The 22,975-nt window shown below is 38.5% G+C and overlaps 1 protein-coding gene across 7 annotated transcripts in view; it reads right to left on the reverse strand.

Annotated features, from left to right (window-relative positions):
- Positions 1-8,291: 8,291 nt before the first annotated feature.
- The window catches only part of ptprub (protein tyrosine phosphatase receptor type Ub), a 163,458-nt gene continuing 148,774 nt past the window's right edge, over positions 8,292-22,975 (reverse strand). For all 7 annotated transcript variants that reach the window (XM_032518295.1, XM_032518299.1, XM_032518298.1 and 4 more), the window contains 8 exons: positions 22,454-22,608; positions 21,394-21,529; positions 20,525-20,674; positions 18,546-18,860; positions 14,734-14,859; positions 12,631-12,788; positions 10,713-10,848; positions 8,292-10,602 (listed from right to left, as the gene is read on the reverse strand). In XM_032518295.1, the coding sequence (XP_032374186.1) occupies positions 10,540-10,602; positions 10,713-10,848; positions 12,631-12,788; positions 14,734-14,859; positions 18,546-18,860; positions 20,525-20,674; positions 21,394-21,529; positions 22,454-22,608 (1,239 nt within the window). In that variant the 3' untranslated portion in view covers positions 8,292-10,539. The remainder of the gene's footprint in view (positions 10,603-10,712; positions 10,849-12,630; positions 12,789-14,733; positions 14,860-18,545; positions 18,861-20,524; positions 20,675-21,393; positions 21,530-22,453; positions 22,609-22,975) is intronic.

Raw genomic sequence — 22,975 nt, forward strand, 5'->3', positions numbered from 1 at the left:
TAATATAGTATGTTAAAAAAACTGATGAATGAGTCATAGTATTGTATGTCAAAAAAGTGGATTTAAATTCTAAGTGTAGTAGTATGTCAAAAAAACTTCCGAAAGAACTTGGAAACTCTAGTTGAAAGCAAGCAAGTTTGACCAAGGTGACACCTGATAATAGGTTTTGAAAACAATTATAGCATAATATGACAAAAAAATGTCTGACCATACCTTGTCATAAAATGTGACCAAAAAGTCATAGTACAGCATGTTGAAAAAAGTCATAGTTTAGTAAGTTGGAAAAAGTCCTAAAAAATCATAGTATAGTATGACAAAAAATGCCATACTATAGTGTGTCGCGAAAAGTCATAAAAAGTCGTGGTACAGGATGTCGAAAAATGTCATACAAAAGTCATAGTATGGTGTGTTGTATAAAGTGATAAGTAAGTCATAGTATGTTGAGAAAAGTGATTTAAAGTCAAAGTGTAGCATAGAATCTGGAAGAGCTTGCAAACTCTGTTCAACTGGTTAGTTAAGACTTGGTATCGAACCAGGAGCCTGAGATTCTTTTCCCAGTATTAGGGGTTAATTGCAGTAAGGTTGGCCACTGTACCAAGGTGACAGCAGAATAAATGTTCTGAAAATATATAGTATTGTATGTTGAAAAAAGCCAAATACAAGCCAAAGCATAGCATGTCAGAAAAAGTGATAAAAAAGCCATGGTATAGTTTGTGGAAAAATGTCATAAAAAAGTCATACTATAGAATGTCAAAAAAGTGATAAAAAAGTAGTAAGTCACAGTGATAAGTAAGTCATGGTATAGTGTGTCAAAAAATATAAAATGACAAAGTACAGTATGTCACATAAAGTTATAAATAAGTTATATTGTAGTATCTCAAAAAATGTCTAGTAAGTGTACAGCAAGTCAGGAAAAGTCCTAAAAAGTCATTGTAGAGTATGTTGAAAAAAGTCACAATATAGGATGTCAAAAACTGTCATAGTATAGCATGTCAATAAAATGTGACAATAAAGTCAGAGTATAGTATGTTAAAAAATAACATGGTATAGTGTGTCGGAAAAAGTCATAAAAAGTAATTGTAAAGTGTGTCAAAAAGTCAAAATATAGCATGTCGCAGAAGTGATAAAGGTCATAGTATAGCATGTTGAAAAAAGTCATAGTATAGGATGTCAAAAAAATGTCATAGTATGTCATGTTGAAGCAAGTGATGATAAAGTCATAATATAGCATGTTGAAAAAGGTCATGGAATAGTGTTGAGAAAAAGTGATAAAAAAGTCATAGTATAGCATGTTGAAAAAAGTGACAAAAAAGTCATAGTATAGCATGTCGAAAAATGTGATTAAAAAAGTAACATTTTTGTATGTCAAAAAATATCAAAAACTTTGGTCAGGACTTGGTATTGAAACAGTAGAAGAGACTCTGTTACTGTTTATGTTGTTAATAGCAACAAGTTTGGCCACTTCACCACATTGACACCAGAGTAAATGTTCTGAAAACAGCATGATATGTCAAAAAGAGTGATAGAAAACTCACAACAATAGCATGTTGAACAATGGGAAAAATGCCAAAGTGTTGAAAAATGTCATAGCCCAGGATGTAAAAAAGTGACAAAAAAAAGTCAGAGTATAGTTTGTTATAAAATAACATAGTATAGTGTGTTGGAAAAAGTAAAAAAAAGTAATTGTAAAGTGTGTCAAAAAGTCAAAATATAGTATGTTGCAGAAGTGTTAAAGGTCATAATATAGTGTGTTGAAAAAAGTGCTAAAAAGGTCATTGTATAGTATGTTGAAAAAGGTCATGAAGAAGTGATGTTCAAATTTCAAGAAAGTTCATAGTACAGTATGTTGAAAAAAGTAATTAAAAGTCATAGTGGTGGATGTTGAATTAAATTTGAAATAATTTGCAAACTCCAAAGAAAAAAAAAGGATTGGTCAGGACCTGGTAATGTTCCAGGAGCCAGAGACATAATTCCTGACATCTGGTGTTATTTGCAGCAAGGTTGGCTACCGCTCCACAAATAGATTTTTTGAAAACCTATTTGGCAAAGTATGTTGAAAAAGCCATGGTATATTATGTTGGAAAAAAGTAATTCAAAATGCACAGCATTGTATGTTGAGAAAAGTCAAACTATAGTATCTCAAAAAAAGGGAAAAAAGTCATGGTACAGCATGTTGAAAAATGTCACAGTATGGTGTGTCTGGAATGTCATGAAAATGTAATGGTAGAGTATGTCAAAAAAGTCCAAGTACCGCATGTCAAAAAAGTGACCGAAAAAATGTTAGTATAATATGTCGATAAAAGTCATAGTATAGCATGTTGAAATAAGTGATAAAAAAGTTGTTGTATAGTATTCAAAAAAAGTTATTTAAAATCATAGTGTAGTATGTGTATATGTAAATCTGAAAGAACTTGCAAACTGCAGTCAAAAACCTTGTTACAACCTGATATTGAACCAGGAGCCAGAGAATCAGTTCTTGCTTTCTGGTGTTAAAAAAAGTCAAAATATAGTATTTTGAAAAATACTAGATACATACACAGCACATTTACTTTTCTCAACACACTATACAATTACTTTTTTTTTTTAGCACTTTTCTAGTCTTAACAACTACTCAAAGTGCTTTTTACATCATACATTCACACACATTCACGCACTGTGGCCGAGGCTGCCGTACAAGGTGCCACCTGCTCATCAGATAAATACTCACACAGATTCACACTCCGATGCGCAGCATCGGGAGCAACTCGGGGTTCAGTGTCTTGCCCAAAGACACTTCGACATGGGACTGCAGGGCCAGGGATTGAACCCCCAACCTTCCGATTGACAGGCAACCGCTCTACCACTGAGCCACAGGCGCCCAAAAGTCGTAGTATAGCATGTCGAAAAATGTCAGTTAAAGTCCTAGTGTATGTCGATTAAAATATGGAAGATCTTTCAAACTCCACTCAAGTGATTATTAAAAAAAAGTATATTATGTCGCAGAAAGTGATAAGTAAGTCATAGTATACAATGTCAAAAACTGTCATAGGATCACATATCAAAAAAGTGTAACATGGCATTGAAACGTCATGAAAAAGTCATTGTATACTGTATACATAACATAATGAATAAAAACATCATAAAAATGTCCTCTTGTACACATACTCATGTAATCAAATGACGGTTTAGAAATATTTATTTTAAGGCTTTTTTGAACAGCCCAGGCTCTACACTTTATCATTTAATGAATTAGCTGCAGTCTTTGATTGGGCCCTTTTTGGGCAATGTGTGTGTTGGCTAATTGATCAACAATAAAAATAGTAGTAGAGATATATATTTTTGTTCAGTATTTGCTGGAGTTGCATCTGTTTGTTAGCCCCCCCCCCCCCCCCCCCCCCCCCCCCCAGGTGCAAATCAAACAGTACATCAAATAGAGTAATGTTCTTAATGAGACAAAATGAGAGCAAGCATGTTATAATCTGTTATATAATCTGAGGCACTAAATGAAACGAGGACAAAAGTGTAAAAGAGAAAAGGGTTGAGCCGGAATAGTATTGTGGGAAATATTTTCATTCATGTATGCAGAGAAGTGCTTTTTTCAACTAGCGTAACATTACTCAGCCATGGCAGAAATAATATAGGTTGCAGCCAGCGGGCTGCATGAACCGGAAGATGCAGGGCTCGGGATGTCAGGGGTAGGGCTGGGGTTACAGCATCCATCTGCTGTGGAAGAGAGATGAGAGAGTAGAGGACGACTGTTGTTCTCCCCGAGGTTAATGCAGTACTAGCTATCAGTTGCACAACTGTCCTCCCATGGCTGCATTTATTTCAACAAGTCCTGGAGGAGAAAAGGGAAAAAAGTGGAACAGAATGAGGGAGATGAAGACGGGAGGGAGGAGGGACAAGAGACAGGCGGATGAAACAGGGACTTAAAGAGTCAGAACCTGGAAAATAAACACTTAGGATGGGAAGTCTGTGCGTTGTTGTTTCTAAGTGCCTTGACAGTTGATATCAGGTTTCATTCACCTGTCTTTGTATTAATGGTTTAAAGAACACAAAACACAACTTAGTTAATTAGTTGCTACAAAGGCAGAAATCAACACAACTGAGGACATGTTATTATAATCTGTCTCTGACACAGGTACTTCCAGCTAAAAGAAAGGCCTACAATCTTATTTATTTACTATTTCTTTAGTCATCTAAGATCTACGTGCAGTGGCTGCCGTGTGCCTGGATAATGGTGAGAATTTATTAGTTTTAAAAGCAACAAAGAGAAATGTTACACTGTATTGACTAAATTATTTTCCCAGTGTTTGTTCACTACCCTTAAAGGAAGGCTTCTGTTCTCATTGAAGTTTTGTCAAGGATCACAATGAAGTATGATTGATGTTAGTCGTCGCTAGCAGCCCCATTTTTCTGCTCTAAATAAACTGAAGGATAAATCCAGTTGCTAAGCCAGTCCCTCAAAGGCCTGGCCTTTTGATAAGCCCATCTCTCAAATGTATGGCAGCTTGGAAATGCTTTATTGCCACAGCCTAGAAATGGTTCATGTTGACATACAATCATTTACAAGATGCTTCCCAGAACCCTCAAGGCTCAACATCTCTATATGTGTACTAACAATGAGAGATATATCCTTGGGGCAAAATAAGTTCAGCCTCTGCTTCACCTGAGATTGTAATGTTATCGAGAGAGAGAGAGTGGTAGAGACAGATCTTCCGCTGAAACCAAACTATGACCTCCCAAACTTTATTCTTCGAGTTCTCCTGGATTTCACAGCTCCCCTCTGCCACGTTTTATTTTATGGAGGCCATTTCGTGACAGTTTTGTTTCCCTTCACTGACTTAATTCAGCTGTTGAATTTAAGGCCACAAAATGATACAGGTCAAAGCATCCGAAGTTAAAGATGGCTGGTGTCCGTGGTGGAGGCAAACTACTGTGGGGTTCGAAACAGCAAAAGGTGAGTGTGATAAAGAGGAAGTGGATGGTTAAGTCACTCGTGTGTCACTGGCTTCTTGTTTGCCTGAGTGATCCGGCCTGGAACAATCAGGAGCTCCCTCTCTTCCTCACGTTCATGTGAACCATGACTTTAACTGAACTGAGAGTACATTGCTGAGATAAGGGCTCCAGTCAGACCAGCCGTGGCAATGGAACCAGTGAGGAAACATGGTGGACAGAGCCATCTGGCCAGCTCCTCTCTGTCTTCGCTCTGCTGAGCACAAAGCCGCAGCCACCTGTCTTGTCTGCTGCTGCACTATCCAAAGTTGAGCTGGATGGTAAGACAAGATAATGTGCTTGTTCAAATTTCACCTTGTGCATCTTATAGAAAAAAAATGCACGGATAGAGAAGAGGAATTTCTCCCCAGATAATAGCAGTCCATTTAAAAACCTGGAGTTCTTATACGAAATCATTTAATACATTGATCCAGATCTTTCTCCCTTTTTTTCTAAAAGCCACTAAAACTATTTACATGCCATGTTAAAGGATATGCATCTATTTTTTATTCTTATTGACTGAGGCTTAGGCAAGGTCACCCGCAAAAGCTTGTGTGAGAATATTCTCCCAGACAATATTGGATTTTATCTGCATCTATTAGCAAAGCATTTGGCATGAAAGAAGAACCGCTTAATATTTAGTAAGGTACACCACTGTGCTTTGAAACATAACATTCGGCCAATGCTAAAATCTTTCAGGATGTTAACAGCCTGTGTCAAGTTTCTATAGCTATTTGGAAACAAGTGAGCACACTTTTTAGACCAATGAATCCCAACCTAAGGTACTTACTTAACTTGCAGTTGCTAGGGGGTAGATCAGGCGTACATGCAAAGATTGTGGCATATGATTAATTAAATGTATTTGTATTCTTAGGGAGGGACCTTTCAACACCAGAACCAAATTCAGACGCCTTAGACCTATGCATTACCATCACAAGTGCATGCAATTGAGTTAGTAAGCTAGCAATTGGCAAAATGTAGTTGATGGATGGTTTAAAGGGTTAGTTAAGAGAGGATTTACCATTTGTAATAACGAGCTATAAGTAATGGATATAATTAATTAATTAATAAACAGTTGAAATATTTAGCAAGACGTAACTGGTAATTGGCCGACAGTGACGGTAATAGTAAAATCTGGTCAAAATAGTTAGCTTAAAGTAATAAATGAATTGTTGAAATAGTTTGGAAAACTACAGTCAAGTAGTTGAGTCTTGTGTTTTTTTTAATGTAGTAGGTGTACTAGAGTTACCTTGCATATACTAGGGTTTAAAGTACATTTGTGCTATTCCTTATAAATTCTTAGAATTACAAACTGGTCAAAACTCGACTTCTTAAGGATCTATTTAACTTAAATTATGGGCTGCAGTGCTGGCAAACTGTCGAAGAATAGCTTTTGAAGAAATCCAATTTTGTGTTGACTTGTCTTATTCATAAATTTGTATAACTTTCATTCTAATACAACAGCAAAATGGGATTTTTTTAATTTACTTTTTAAATGTATTTTAACCTCAGAATCCTTGTGTGCTTGTTTCATAAAGGAAAGTAAATTACTTATTACCCTACCTAAATTGTCAATTTTGCTCGTCTCCTAGCTTAATGTTGTCAGTTTTAGTTTAGGTAGATTTTAGAAGTTCAATTTTTATTTCCTTATAGTCTTGTGTTAATTAAAAAAATTCTAGGGGACCCTAAGCAACTGCTTATAATGCTTAATTATTAGCTAAAGGGCATGAATGAATTGTTAATAAAATTAATGAATCAACTGTTGAAATAATTAGCTAAATGTAATTGATAACTGGTCACACAAAAAACATTGGAAACCCCTATTTTAGTGGAGTTACCAGCCATAGCTCACCATCCTTCCTTATATCATTTGACACTGCAAGCTGTCAGCCTTTGCTGCCGTTTTACAAAAACACCACATGAGAGTGTATCTAGTGCGAGACTCACCAGGGAGACCCGAGAGAATGCTGACATCCATCGAGTCCGTCAGTGGAGGAATATAAGACAGGAAGCCCAGAGAGAAAAGACAAAACCCAGTTGAATCTTGGCCTCATGATAAGTTTCCTTGGACATAGCTGCCATTACACCATCAGAATTAAATGATAAGATTCCAATTACCCTCTAAATTAAACCACGGTCAAATTTGAGTAGTAAAGGATCATGGAGCCTGTTGCTAAGGATTTGATATACTTTTCTGCAGGTGAAAAAGGAAATTGAGAAAATCTTGCAGATGGAAATAGGGTTGTGTAAATGACCTGCCTCCATGAAAAAGCTCCTAATCTATGTCATGTTAAATCTATAATACATTCTTGCTCTTTTTCACTGACATGACAAATGAAAAATGTCATCTAGAGAGCACTTGCATTTACAGACACACTCCTTTACCACATCTGAAAGCTTGTTGTTGAGGTTAATTAATCTCCAAACAATCTAAAAGGTGAATCCATATGGCCGACATTGTCCTAAACCCAACAATAGGGGATCTTGTCCTCTAATTAATCTGGCATGTCCCTCTGCTAAACACTGGATCAGTTTGCAGGACTGCTGCATTATTCAACATAGCCGTGGGTGAGAGAGGAAGTCTGTGGTCTGGAGTCACCTTACTCTGGGCAGAGCAGCAAAGCGAGAGAGATGGAGAAGGATGAGACGAATAAAAGAAAGTAATGGAAAAGGAGTTGAGTATGGGGGAGGTGAGAGGAGGAGGGGTGATGAAAAGGGAAAAAATAAGGTGAGGGATTAAAAGGAGGGAATTGATCAAATGGTTGATGTGGTTCAAGGCAAAGGGAACTGCTAAAAGACCACATCTGTATGAGAAACCGCAGGAGGGTCAGAGGCTTGTAGACAGGAAGTCCATGTCCAGCTTTCAGTTCTCTGCTTCTGCTGACAAACCAATCTTGAAACCACAAAGTCTTTTTAAGCTGTGTATGCATTTTTAACAGAATACTCAATGATTGAACTTGACAACACATCTCTTTTTTCCCCTTCTTTTATTGTTGATCGCTGTTATTCTTCAGAACAAACCCCTTTCCCCGAACTCAAAATACATCTGTCTCCTCCGACTCTCTCATTAAATACACACCTTGCCCCCACAAATACAACGGTCTTGTCATGTACCATCGGCACACACAGAGACACACATGTGAAATCAACGGTACTCTCAGTGCAGTGGCTCTGAGAGCAGTCATAATAAAAAGGTTTGGAATGGTAAAAGTACAATGCGCTCATACAGTCGTGGCTGCTGAAAAACAGCGGTTGAATAGATGACGTGGATTGGGATATTGTGAAATTAAGTAAATGAAATACAAAGCAGACAATGGATTCATACATGCTTTGACAGACCTATTTTACTCAGAGCTCTGGAATGAACACAGGGAGATTCCGCTTATACTCAGCTGTTAAAAGTTCTGTCAATAAACTCACAAAACGGTAATTTACAGCACATTCACCTCCATGGTTATGTAGTACTGAACTGTATGTCTTTACTCTCGGCAAACATATAGTATATTATTCACATAGTATTCACATAACATAATATACACCTGTATGTACACATTCCTTCCAACGTCAAGAAAAAGTGTCCAGGCACTTCCTCCAGTGATCCTGGATCATATCGCTGTAGCTATCTCATTCTTCATCCTCCTCAAAGACAAGCTGCTCTATCAGTGAACATGTGGGAGCCTGGTGATGTTGCTATATTGTTAGATCTCTCACATATTCTGGCACTCCCACCTGAACCAGACCGTGAGCTGCAAACTAGCAGTAGAGTTCGCCTAGCTGCCATTTCTCAGTTTCTGTGGGCTTCAAGGTGTCTCTCCTTGTTTATTAGGGCAGGTCTTGGAGTGATACCTTTACCGCCCTTCATGAAAACCTGCACTTAAAGGGTTTTCAGGAGATATGGTGGAGCATAACATATTTTGAAGGGTAATAATGGAGTGTGGAATATATATATATATATATATATATTTTTTTTTTCTTGCTTCTCTGATAAAATGTAAGGAAAAATACAAAGAGAATTGCTTCCTGGATCATTTTAGAGGCTGACTTAGATCCCCATGTGTATCACACATGCCAACCTGCCTGAGTTTCTTCAATTGATTCAGGCATGAACAGTTCCCGTGGTCTCCAGGCATTGGCTTGTCGTGAAAAACAATGGATTTCGTTTATCAGGTCAGTGATATAAACAGCAGGGCACGGGGCAATGTTTCATACTATTCCTTCTGTTTCATTTTTATTTTAGGATATTAAAAATGACCTCCATTGTGAAAACACGAATCAACAGCAGTGACGCAAAGTAGCAATTTTTTTCTGCACAATGTTATTGCCCCTTTTCTTTTATTTATATTTACTATATTTATTTAACACCACTAGGAACAACAACGAATATTTATGTCAGAATTGTCAAAATGAAGCTTTCAACCTGACAGCTGGTTTAGCTTGCTGAGACAGTACAACCAATTGCCTCAGACAACAAAGGAGTAAAAGGAGATACATACTCAAACCTGTAACGCAGCACTGAGTTTAGACACTTCACCACGGCATTAATGGAACATTTTTCACACCACCACTATGGCATGTCAGTACATTTCTAACAAACCAACCCCCCTTGCTCCTTTTTCTTTCCCGCAGGGTATAAAATACAAACAATCACTTTGGAGCGAGAAGATTAGCTGATGCAGTACATACTGTTTGTTTGTAGGCATATATCAACATGAAGCAGTAGAGCAAAGTAAAGAGAGGATTCAAGTCCGTCAATGGGATTGGCACTGTGACAGTAATGAGACAGGAATCTTTAGTGGCGGCACCAGGCCCAGTGCTGTGGTCCCTGGCAATGTCCACCTATAGCACACATGGTAATCCAGCACAAACAAGGCAAAATACAACACATTGCACTACTGTACAGTTTCTGCATCAATACTGCTGAGGACTGGGCTGATCTATCCTAATGCTTTAGGTCTCTTAATAAAATCTCTTGTTGCTGTTTGTACACCAGTATGACAACCTTTCCGATTTATTCTGTGATTCGAATAAATCTGTCCTATCATAAGAGAATAAGGCAGTTTATGGTATGGTAGATAAGTCATGCCACAACCACAGTGGACTGCTGTTGTTTGTAGCTCTGGAGAGAGAAGAAAATGCTTCCACGTTTAGATAATTCTGCTGTAACTCTGGAATTTCATCCAGCACCCCTGTTTGAATGAAACACAGCCAAGGTGACCCTTCTTCAAAATAGACAGGGTCCATTTTGTAGCTCAGAATGTTGTTTTGCTGCTACAGAAACCCTTAGCACAAAAGAGCTTTAGTCCGGGGGCAAAGAGGACCAAGAAAAGCACAAAAAATATCAAAAGAGATAAACATCACCAACAAGGAGGAAATCACAGCTGTACATTAAAGGTTAAAGGTTAAAAGTTAGAACCTTGACCATGTTTTTTTTTCTCCTCTCCTTCCTTCGCAGTCCTTTCAAAGCCAAGTCCATAGGTCCAAACATTAAAGTAGAGGGGTCACTGGGTGGCCTTAAATCGAATCTCCAGCAGATCGTATAGTGCTGCTGTGGTAAACATTTGGTTGCTATCTACCTTCAAAGCAGTCCAAGTACTCCAAAATAAGGTCATAGCAGAATCGATACTGGTCCTGAGGAAAAATACAAAAATCTTTAATTAAAAAGTGAAAACACAAGTAAAATCACAGACAGATTGTTGTCACTTACAACCACAGTTTTATTTATTTACAGACTCTCTTACCAGGGACTCCACCATGTTGGGTTTGCAGTTGCGTAGAGTTTTGACAGCATAGAAGATGTCCACCATGTTCTGGTACTGGCTCATCTCAAGGAGAATGTTGCAGGCACAGAAGGTTCCACTGCGGCCACCACCGTTACTGCAGAGAGGAAGATGTATTTGAAAAAACAGCAATATCTTAGCTTATCTCTTTCATTTGATTTACAATTCAGTGTTTATTTTTAAACGCTGTATTTTAGCCATTTTAGCTAGCAGCGTAGCTCTAGGGATGGCAATAGAATGAAATGTCACCACTTTAGTCCAGACATTTGAAATTGATGTCACATATCTTGACAAATATTCAATAGATTGCCATAAAAACATTCACAGACATTCATATTCCCCATTGGATAAATCCCAATGACTTTGGTGACCTCCTGACATTTCCTCTAGTTCCATTTCCTCTAGTTCCACCATGACGTTGACACTTTTTAGTTTTTAATAAAATGTCTCTTCAACTGTTGGATGATGTTCTCCTTGGGGTGAACTTTAACAACTTTGGTGATCCCCTGACATCAGAGTATTAGCTTTGCCATTGTGAGCGTGTTCGCAGGCTGATGTTAGCTTTAGCTCAAACCACCACTGTGCCTAAGTGCAGCTTCGTAGAGCCACTAGCATGCCTGTAGACTAGTCTTATTAAATGGTTTTAAATTATAATTTGAGCACTTTAAAATAGCCTTTGTGTTTAAAATGTGCTATATCATTAAGCTTGCCCTGTTTTGCCTCCTGTTAAGACACAATTTAACTTTCATACCTTGACCGTCACAATCACAATCCTATCATATTGCATGAATTGCACATGTACAGTCCATTTCAATATATACAAATATATCTCCATGTCCAATGGGAGCCTCCAAATATTTTTAAATGTATTTTGGAAGACAAAAATACTGTAAGCAGAGCAGAATGTGTGTAATCTGGTAACCCCGTTTTTGTGTTCATGCTACCTCAAGATACAGTTCATACAGCATTCGCACACATTATCTTAAAACAGAAATAGTGACATGAGAAGAGCTGTCAAGAAGAGACAATTGAGAAATAACAGCATTGTGTGGCATTTCCTTGGAAATATTGTCTTGGTCATCATAAATGAAAGGCAATATCAATAAACCAGTGGAGGACAATCTACTTCCTCTCTCCTGAGACAAATGTGGGCATGGAAGCCTCCGCAGCGTATACAAGCAATATTAAGGTAATCAATCGTCGTCAGGGCTTTGGCAGTCCTGGATTTACTGTAGTGAGAACCATGGCATTCTGTATTAAGCCATAATTGATTTGATCTCCATAATCTCTTTCCTGGTTGTCGTGGGTAACACTGTGTGACAGCGCTGAGTGATGTGCTTTTGGATGTGGGTGGTGTGGATGAACGTGTGATGGGTTGGCAATGAGCTGGACGGCCCATTCATATTCATCAGCGGGTGTGCGCTCCGGGGGCTTAGGACAACAGAGGGGCACACAGCACTACACCACTGCACAGCACATTACACCACAATTTGATTATATACATTATGAAAATACTACCTTGGAAAAGTACTTTGCACTAGATCTAATTTTACCAAAACAACACAAAGCACTACATGATTTATCATGTTTTAACATTTTTGTGTTACTCCCCTCTGAGAATAACATTTTTGTTAAAACCTCACTCTTTAACAAAAGTAATTCCCTGTCTGAGACCTTTTCAGAAAGAAGACTGAACATATTTCTGCCTTGTTTGCTTCTCTTTTAATTTACAGTACATGATGCTTATCACTTGGTGGAAATGTATTAACATTCAGAGTTTTACTTTTTTAATTGTTTAAAATGTGCGGAAAAATTTGCAGAGGTGTTGTCGGAATTCTGTGGCTGCAGATTCCGTGTGGGATTGTGCAAGATTACTCACAGGCAGTGGACAACAGTGCGTCCTTCTCCACACTCCCTCTGCCACTTGTGCACTTGAGCCAGCAGGTTGAGGAAAGCCTTCTTGGAGTCGGGAACATCACGATATGCCGACCAGCGCAGGAACTGGAACTGACACACCACCAGCTGACCCTCTTGGAGCTTGGGATAACACAGAAAACATTAAAAACATGGAATCTGAGTGAATCGTAGCGTGTGGGTGAGCAGACATGTGCTCGTGTGTTTCTGTGTTGTATTACATTTTCTGGTTGTTTCAGTATTTCTGTGTGCCAGTTAACACCCGTGTTTGAGTGCTCCCCAGGCTGCGTGCTGGCATTCTCAGCTGTGCTCACTCAGCAGACTGACTTTGAGATATATGGGTCTGCAGGTATAAGTGGGGCCTTGGCTGTGTGTGAGAGAGGTCCCTGTGTGTTCATAACCTTGCCCTGTAGAATCTCACCTAATACTTAAAAATCAGTGGAGAACTGTAAGTCATGTAAATTGGGCTAGCAAAGACACCAACAATGCACGGAGGAATTGCCTCCGCGGAGTTTGGATTTACACTTTGTACTTTTGTTGTACTTCTCTCAAACCCACACATACATATGCTTACATTGCACTTTCTTTGACTTTTACTCCCTACCCTTGTATATCATTGTCACGCAAAGGAAGCATATGCACTAATGCACTGAGAGAGGGACAGTGAGTGGGATAGGTGTGTAATTTCTGTGTGATTTGATTTCTACCTTGCTGTGTTAAGTTTCCTTCTCCTACTCAGTGGTGTGCATGGAGTAGAAAAAAAGGTGGCATGGGTAGTGAGGGAAATGACAAGGGCAGTTGACAGAGAAAGTGAGGATGCCAATCCAGAAAGGAAGTTCTGGGCAATGGATGTCTCTCTGCTTCTAATGGCAGCAAGAAAATGCCTTGAATACAGATTTCTTTAATAATTTGGTGACAGTGATCCTGAGAAGAATGCATGCATGTGCTTATGCAAATTTGCAGGCTTAAACCACACCTGCATACACACAATCAGCACAATGAAGTGTGTGAAGTCAAATTGACTGATTCATACATATGCACACATCTGAAGAATAAAAAGTTGAGAAAAGACCACACTGTCATAACCTGTGCTCCTCTTCTAAGTCAGCTGTCAGTGTCATTTTCTTAGCCGGTTTCTAATTCTCTACATGCTAGATACTTGTATTTTGTTTTAAATGTGTGACAAGGTTTATGAACAAATCAAAAGAGAGCCTGCTTTGAAGCTTAAAAAGAGTATCCTTAGACTAAAAATATGGCATGCATTATGATGATGAAAGTCCCCTCTTTAGTATGCCAGGAGGCACCTAAGAGAGGGAAGACGTCTATCTCGGTAATGACAGAAGAAATTGAAAAAGGGAGCGAGTGACCGTTATTGCATGTATGTTAATGGATCTTTCTTGAATGTTTTCCATAGAAAGTTCTTGTAATATGTATTACTCTTATGCAAACATCTTATAGAAACACTGGTGGTGGCTCTGGTTTAATTTTCTGGGCTGCTGAATATCAAAACAACTTTTTTAGTGTATATAATACAGTCCATGAATACATTTTGTTTACTGATGTGCCAGTGTGCTGAGTACAACTCTCTAAGCTATATTTTAGAGTGTATTTGTTTTACACTATATTTATTTGTCTACCTCCCTGTCCCATCAGGCACACAATAAGGAAGTGCTGTTGTATGCATTTGAAAAGCAATATGGACTGATAACAATTCACAGGTACACACTGTGTGGAAATATATCATCAAGTGAAGCATTCCGCCTTTGAGTTTGGACACATACAAGGAGATTTATGGAAATTCAAATCGTCATCTGAAGGTTTCAGGTACACAGTATTTTCTTATACAAGTCTATAGTACTTTGACATTGAGAACTTGTGTCAGGCGTTTTTTTTAGATGCACATAACGGCTGGCAGCTCTAAATGTAATGTAGGTAAAATGTCAGATCTGAATTACTGTTGAGGACCACAGTTAATGCATTTTAATGAATTCAAGTTATCATTTTTGTGAAATACCACAGAGTGGAACAACATGTCCTGTGCTGGCTTTTCAGAATCGTAATAACTCACCCTTGTGACATTCTTGACCCGAAACAGACGAGTAATGACATCTTCATCTGCTGACATGGATAGAAACTCCACTTCCATAGGCCCATACTGCTGTAATCCAGGTTCTGGCCAGTACTGAACACACGGCTACAGGTAGAGGGGGAGATAAGGATAGAGATATCACCTTACATAGTTATTATTTAAAGTTTGACTACACAAAGCTTGTAAACTGTCATTCCTAAAAAACAAAATCTAGATACTGCATAAGCAAATATCTTCAGCCTTTGGCTTTCTGTAGGTGTTTTTGTGATTCACTAGTTACATATAGTACCTGTACTGATACATTCTTCAGTAATTGTAGCCGGAAAAAAATGCTTTTGCTCTCAAAACGTTGGATTATCAAAGAGAAGTGAACTTCTGGGTTCAAACGATGACAGTATGCATGTACAGTATGTTCATGTAAGTGTGTGCATCTATGCAGTGGGGGTCTGCATGCATGCACTGTACACAAAAGAATATAATACAGTTGAAGAGACATGCAGACTATTAAGTTTGCTGAGTAAGCCAGGGGATGAGGCAAGTTACACTAAAATGTACATCACACAGATGCACAAGTGTAACAAAAATAACAACAATAACAAAAGTGATGTTAGTGTGTTCCCACATAGAATAGATGTTGTTATGGTGCCTTTCTGGTGTTAGTAAGGGGAGAGAAGCAGCACAGGGAGGGAGAGATGTAATGTGCTTTGAGAGATTGCAACAAGAGGGAGACAGAGTTCTCCAGTGCCCCGAATGAACTTTAACAGAATTTAAAGCGAGATCTCGCAATGAACAACTTAAAGTGACTATAACTCAATTTTCAGGCCAGCCCCCAAAGGTTTGAATTGCACTGGGAAAAAAAAGAGATGAAAAACGTTTAAAGGGGAGTGGATAAAAAGCGGGATTGAACAGGGGGTACCTACAATTTCTTCACTGTTTGTTTTTATTACCAGAGACTGCACAGGCTGCTACAAAACAGCATGCAAAAAAACCAGCACACAAACAAAATGTCCACATTTCATGAGCACATCTTCCATAATGATTCAAGATTCCAAATAACTTATTGACATCGTTCCACAGTTACAAATCCTGTCAAGGACCTCACGTTCAGGTTAGGGGTTTACCTATTTTGACAAATATCTTTTGGTCGGATACCCTCATAACGATAACAGATAGCAATGAATGAAACCTGTCAGCAGATATCAACTGTCTACCTTGAAGCACATTTTTTAAGTCAGTGAACATTGAGGTGCATTTAGCCAGACAGAATAAAACCAGTTTTTAGCATAATTTAAGTTGATTAGCTGCTACCTCTGGAACAACCCTAGATTAGTTTGTTCTATCTGTCAAAAACAACATTTTGCATTTGTTGTATTTTATCAACTAAACAGTTTACTTAATACTGCAAGGCTTAAATTCTTAGACCAGTTCTGTTCAGTGCTTTTCAAACACACTTCAATAAGTTGGACACACAACGTATTAAAAAACAACAAAGTCTTTGGTGATTTAGTTAATCAAGTTGATTCCCTTGAAACCATTTAAACATTCCTCATTTTAAACTAAATACAAACTAGACTGTTTAGAACCAATAGTGCCACTGATGCTACATAATTATATCTCAACCAGAGCACTATCCAAGAAACAAGGAATAAAATGTTAGGTGCGGTTTAACAACAATCTTGGGTAGACCTTGGACAAATAAAAAATTTCAAAATTTAAAGTAAGCACCTGTTTTCCAAAGTGATACAATGTAATACATATTTTACATGGTTAATATTTAAAGTTTAACTACATAAAGCTTGTAAATATTCATTCCTACAATCCAAAATCTAGATTCTGCATAAGCCATCATCTTCAATGTCTTTGGCTTTGTAGGTGTTTTTTGTGATTCACTAGTTATTCATACACAGTACTTGAAATTTCCCTTGGCTTATTAATGATATGCTGCTACCTAATGCTCTGTGGGCTCTGTAACGTCTGAAGTCTAAACTCAGTGCAGCATTTCACACAATGATTTCAATTCTTATTTAGAGGTTAAAGTATCTCCAGAACTGTCCTTGATTGGTTTTGTTTAGCATATTTTCTTGTGTCTGGCAATGGTCTTTTCTCCACGCAGGCTGTGTCCCTGTGTGTGTACCACAAGGGTCCAATCTGGGTCAATCGTATTCTCTCCTTTCATGTTTTCCTACAATCAGCATAACATTTCTTATTTCTTTCCATTATTTTACTGCTGATATCAAGTCATACCTGTCCCAACATTGTTGAATTATTTAGCAGCATTACTGTTTATCTGCCATTAAGAACTGGATGTCTGCCAATCTCCTTCACATTAACTCCAACAAAATGGTGTTCTTAATTATTGGCTGAACACACCAAAGTCAAGTTGTGCCAGTTTTTGGCTCTTTTACAGAGTATGTTGTACCTTCTGCTAAAATATCTGGGGCATACATTTGAGTCAGTCTGGAGCCCCATATTACTAATGTAGGCTTCTTAAATGGCTCGTATTATGCTCATTTTCAGGTTCATTATTGTAGTTAGAGGTTGTACAACTCTGTTGAGCTCTCTATTTTAGCTAGAGTGAGACATCACACTTCTGTTCAATGTTTGTTAAGAGTCACACATGCGCCGTAGGTACTGTTAGCTTGTCAGTTGCAGAGCATGAGTGAGTGCCACGCTAGCAGCTAGGCAAGCATTATAACATGTGTTAGAAAGTGACGCATCTTTGTCACAGAAGTAAAGGCTGGACTACAATAGAGCTGTTTGGAGCAGTTTGTGAAGAGTGTTTTCTCTGGAAGATGGTATGTCACTTTAGGCTTTTTCACTTTGTAAACCTATAACGTGCACAAAAAAGATATATAACACAATAAAGGAATAGGAAAAAGCCAAAAAGCATAATATGAGGACTTTTAGACCTTTTAGATATAGATCATTCCTTTCTTTTAATGACACATAGACTATTTAACACACTTTCATTTCATTCACGCTTAATTATTGTAATGATCAGGTCGTCAGTCTTAATTGTAGGATTGCTCAATTTGCTTAACAGTTGGCTGCCATACACTTGACAAAAACTCTGAGATATGACATATATACTTCTATGCCTTAGAATGAGCTTCAATTTATTGCTTTACTGCTTAAGTGTTCTACAGTATGGCACCTGATTATCTGGTAGAGCCCTAAGTCTTTGATTATCAGTTTATCACCATTAGAGCTCCAACCACATGTAATAGCTTTCCATAGGAGCTGTCATTAAAATCCCCTTATGAAAATAAATGCATGGCATTCTTTTAGTTATTTGTTCCAAGTATTCAATTGCGTTTTAATTAAATCTTGGAGTTAAATCTTGTGTTGGGTTTCCACTTACTTTTAGTGTTAAAAAAGAATAAGGAATGTTGCAGCACAGAAAAAGACGTATGCTCATGAGAAAAAGTGGAATGCCAAAAAAACCTGAGATGTGGCTGGAGGGTAATGCAAGCGTATTCTTTAGAGATGTAACTTGAGGAGGGGGAGAAGAAACTGGGGCGGGTGTTATCTAGTCATGCCTTGAGATCAATGTGGTCAGGGATCAAAGCCCAACAAAATGGCATGAAGGAACTAATCCCAAGCACAGTAAGATACAGAAACAGTAAAGGCAGGGTATGCCAGGAAAAGTCACAAGTAAAGTTCAGATAACCTCAACTTAAAGTAAAAACTTGTACAGCAAACAGCGGCTCAAACATTTTTCTACAGCTCTTTTCTTTATAGTGTCAACAAATCAATGGCAATAAAAAAAGTACATAACACTTTGACCTTACCCAGGCAGAGTTCGACTGGTTGAGTTGGTTGAGCATGACAACTGCTGTGCAACCGTAGTCAAAGACCAGCCTCCAAAAGTCAGCCGTTGTGCCCGGCAGAGGGTGAGGGGTCACAATAAAAGCAGCCTGCCGATGGAAGCTGTCAGCAAGAGCAGCGTTGATGTAATTGTTGCTCTCCCCTTCGGTTGTAACCAGAAAAGCCAGGGCGCGATCAGGCGGCAGAACGTCCATGCTGCGGTTCTTTTCTCGGTTTCTGGGCAACAGAGCAATGCTGCACTCTTCCACATCCAGGTGGGGAGTCACAGAGTTGAGCGTCTGCAAATGGAAACGTTAAAGAGGTGAGATGAGAGAGACAGTAGGATGAAATGAAATTAAAGAGAGAATTGAAAAGATAGAAGTCATGCAGAGTGAGGAGACACAGCAGATATGTCAAAGATGGTAGGAAGGAGGAGGAGGAGGAGGAAAAAGAAGTGAATCAGACAGAAGGAGGGAGGACTGGAACACAGAGAATGCCAAGAATCCAATCCTTTTAATTGAAATTAAATGCTCTGAACATCAGGTTGACAAACTGATATGAAAGAATAAAGGGTAAATTAGGCCGACTGCAAACTAAAAGGAAATGTAATGAAGTTTAAAAAAACTCAAAGGGAAATATTGCATACCAATTTTCTTTGATGAACTCTCTATGTACATTTAGCAGTAATTACATTAAACAACATAAAAGAAATATTTATCATTAGCACACAGCATCAATAATTGATCTGTGATTTGTTGATGTCAGTAGCCTACTACCATTTTTGCTGTTTGCAGTCTGCAGGATGACGGAGTAAAACAGTGATCTCACTTTCAACAACAATGTCAGATGGGTAAGTTTACAAGATCAAAGCGAGGCACGTAACATTTTTCTTCATGAAGAACTAAGACGTTTGTTATCAGAGTGTCGCACCACAGACAGTACAATTCCCTTATTCTAAGCAATATATCTATCATAATTCCTATGTACGGTACAATTAAAGTGGGGAGCATGAGCCTTTTTCTAGTATTACTTTGAAATGCTAAACTTGGAATCAATGCAGCTGCTGTTTGAGCTCTGCAACGGGGGGAGGTGGGGGTGACGCAGGTAAAGCATGTGGGAACACAGCTGGCTCTCTTCTCTCTTAATCAACATCTAATAAAATGTTCTGAGACCGCATTCCTACAAACCAGGCAGAGGATTTCAATGACCGTCGCGCATAATCAAAAGTGAAAGGAAAAAACATCATTGTGCACAAAGACACACAAAACACACACATTTATGGATATATACATGACAGACACACACACACACACACACACACACTCACATATATATTCCCATCCATTAGCCCATCCCTTTCTGCACTCTTTGCTGATTTTCAAATGTCTGCTGTAAAGTACATTTCTACATCAGAGAATATGTAGTCATTGTCTGTTGTTTAGGTAACAGTATGAAAACCAAGCAGTCTGTCTTAACTGAGCAAATATACAGTACACAATGGAATACATGCAACACAGACAGAATATAATACTCTCCAAATTGTATATGGTGAATCATCGATATAGCTACCTCTAGTTATCACCTTTACATGCAACATCCATTAATAGTAATACTGTATTATTATTGCAAGTGGTAGTAACAGTAGTAATGTAGGTAAACCAAAGAAGGAATGAAATTCTATATCTGTTTTATAATACTGTAGTATAACTGTTGTTGTAGTAGTAGTAGTAGTAGTGGTAATCTAGTAGTAGGAGGGCTGGTTTTAGTATTGTGTTTGTTGTTTCTAAAAGTAATGGTAGCATTAGTACTAATTGGTTCCATTAAGGCAAATAAAATAACTTTGTTGATGATATTTGATAAATTGCAATATGAATGCAAATGTATATGTGTGGGCTGTGTAATTCAGAATATGTGTTTCGCAAATTGATGGAGGGCATGATATTGCCATCCAGCTAAGACTGACCTGAAACTCCTCCCTTAGCTGAGAGGAATTACTCTGGGAATCCACTCGCAGCATCTCTTTGTACGTGACCGCAAACTCGTTCACCAAGATGGCCGTCTCTCCGCACAGACAGGCCTCCAGAATGGCATCATGGATAAAGATATACTGCTCCTAAAAGCAAAACAGGTAACAAAATCAAGTGCTGCTGTGTAATTGTACACATGTGGGCGTGCGTATGTAACTGTCTAGTCGTTGTGTGGTTGCAAACAGCTGAACAGACATTACAAAGGAGGCAGGTTCAGACAGAAGCAGATTCAGAACGTATGTAGATGTGAATAAATAATCAAACATTAAGAAGAAAGGCAGATATTTTTCATAACCTTGTTCTGAATTAAACATGTTCTATGATGTTGGTGGTGTATAATAGCTGTTGGAGAATAAATACATATTTCTAAGTAAACAAGCATATGCTGTGTGCATTTAATCAGAGCACCCCAACAAATAACTACAAATGTAATAAACAGCTAAGTCAATGTTGGATTTACATAATAAGAGTTGAATATGCAAATTATCTGCACATCTTAAGAACAGCACGTGTCTACACAGCACACTGAGAGTCAATGTGAATCTTTTCTCTAAAACTATTGCAATGACCTTTACATGAGTCCCAGAGGGGGAGTATACAAATACAACACCCCCACCCCCAGTCTTTCAATTGAATTGAAACAACAGGAGGGAAAACTAAATGTTTAAGAATAGGTTTTTCAGTGGAGACATGTTACCATATTATGACTGGTGATGTAACCTTCTGAATAAGTGCAAGACAAATTGGAGATATTTGACTTGAATTTCAATGTGAAGTAGTTTTCTGGCTGTGCAGTTGACCTGACCTCTGTCTGGATCATGTTGATGCGTCGAGAGCAGAGGGTTTTGACACAGTTGTAGATATCCACCACGCCTTCACACTCGGCCATGTCCAACATGACATCCAGCACAATGTAGCAGCCGGTGCGGCCCGCCCCCACACTGGCACACAAAGGACATGTTGAATGAGTATCCATGCACGGACGTAAAGCATTAAATCACCAGAGTTAGTAAAATGTTGTTTGAGTGTCTCTGGATACAGGATGTCTCCTCAGGAACACAAGTTATTGCACTACATAATTTGAAGGACAGCTACAATGTACGAGGAAATTGGTCATTCCTTAGATGGAGTTTGCTTAGCTAGCACTAGCACTAGGGGCTAAAAGGGCAAGCTAGGCTACATTGCGCTTACTGCCACTGTCCAATTACTACACTTCTATCTTATAGGGTTACAATATTTTGAAGATTTGTTCATTTTTACTAAATTATGTTTTGGTTGTACCTTCTGTACACTGAACTGACTGAGTTAATGGAAGCTTTGCTAGGCCAAAAGCAAGAGAAACTTCTGTGGAAGTAATTCTGTAAAACAACACAAAATCTGAATAAACAGATTACATCTTGCATGAACAACCATGGCAGGTGCAAAATCACATTTTGAAGACCAGTCTTAATTTATCATCCAAATTTGTTTCTCCTGACTAATGTCTTTGCATTAGAGAATGTTTAACTCAGGGTTACATATAAATCACAGAAATAAGGTATTTGTACGTAACAGAGAACACATATACGAGGAAGCTTGTTTAGAAAACGACATGTACCCTAGTTTGTGTTTCAATATTTTTTCAAAGGACAAGTAGTCTAGCTGGCAAGGCTACAGAGTATAGCCCACCAAAGCGTGACCCTCACTCTGCACATCGTAGTAATCCTAACCCTCTCAAAGACGAATACTATCTATTACTAATACTTCTTGTCTTATATAAATACAAAACAGACTACTTGTGATAACATTCATATTTTTAATAAAAGTTACTGGTAGTTTGGTTTTATAAGACAACAGGTTAGGGCTCTTATTCAGTGTCACATTACCTGCAGTGGACCACCACAGGGCCAGCATCAGGAGGGGTAGAGGCTTTCACTCTTCGTATAAAGGCCAACAGTCCAGTGGCGTGATAGGGCACTCCGTGCTCAGGCCAGGATGTGAAATGGAACTGACGCACCTCATGCTTCGTTGAGTATCCTCTCTGTCAACAGAAACACAGCACATATTAGCATTATATGTAAAACACTACAGGCCCTATACATCCAAGACGTGCTCCCATCCATTCAGAGACATTTCCCCTCCGCGATGGATGTGACAGATTTTTCGGTTCAGTGTGAGGACAACCAGGACATTATTTAAGTGGGGGTGTTAGGTCTTCGAGGACAGTTAGGCCTATGGGCATCACTTGCTAGTAGCAGCTGCACTGTGACAGACACACGAAAAGGAATTACTGAGACTCTCGGAGCTCAGGGAGGGCTGGGAGGTTTCTCCTCTCTACGGGGAGGCTGCTGCAGTCACACAGCAATTTCTTCCTCTGCACAGAGATGACAAAGTAAAGCGACGCAAAG

Source organism: Etheostoma spectabile, chromosome 6 (genome assembly GCF_008692095.1).
Source record: "Etheostoma spectabile isolate EspeVRDwgs_2016 chromosome 6, UIUC_Espe_1.0, whole genome shotgun sequence".
Taxonomy (NCBI): Eukaryota; Metazoa; Chordata; class Actinopteri; order Perciformes; family Percidae; genus Etheostoma; species Etheostoma spectabile.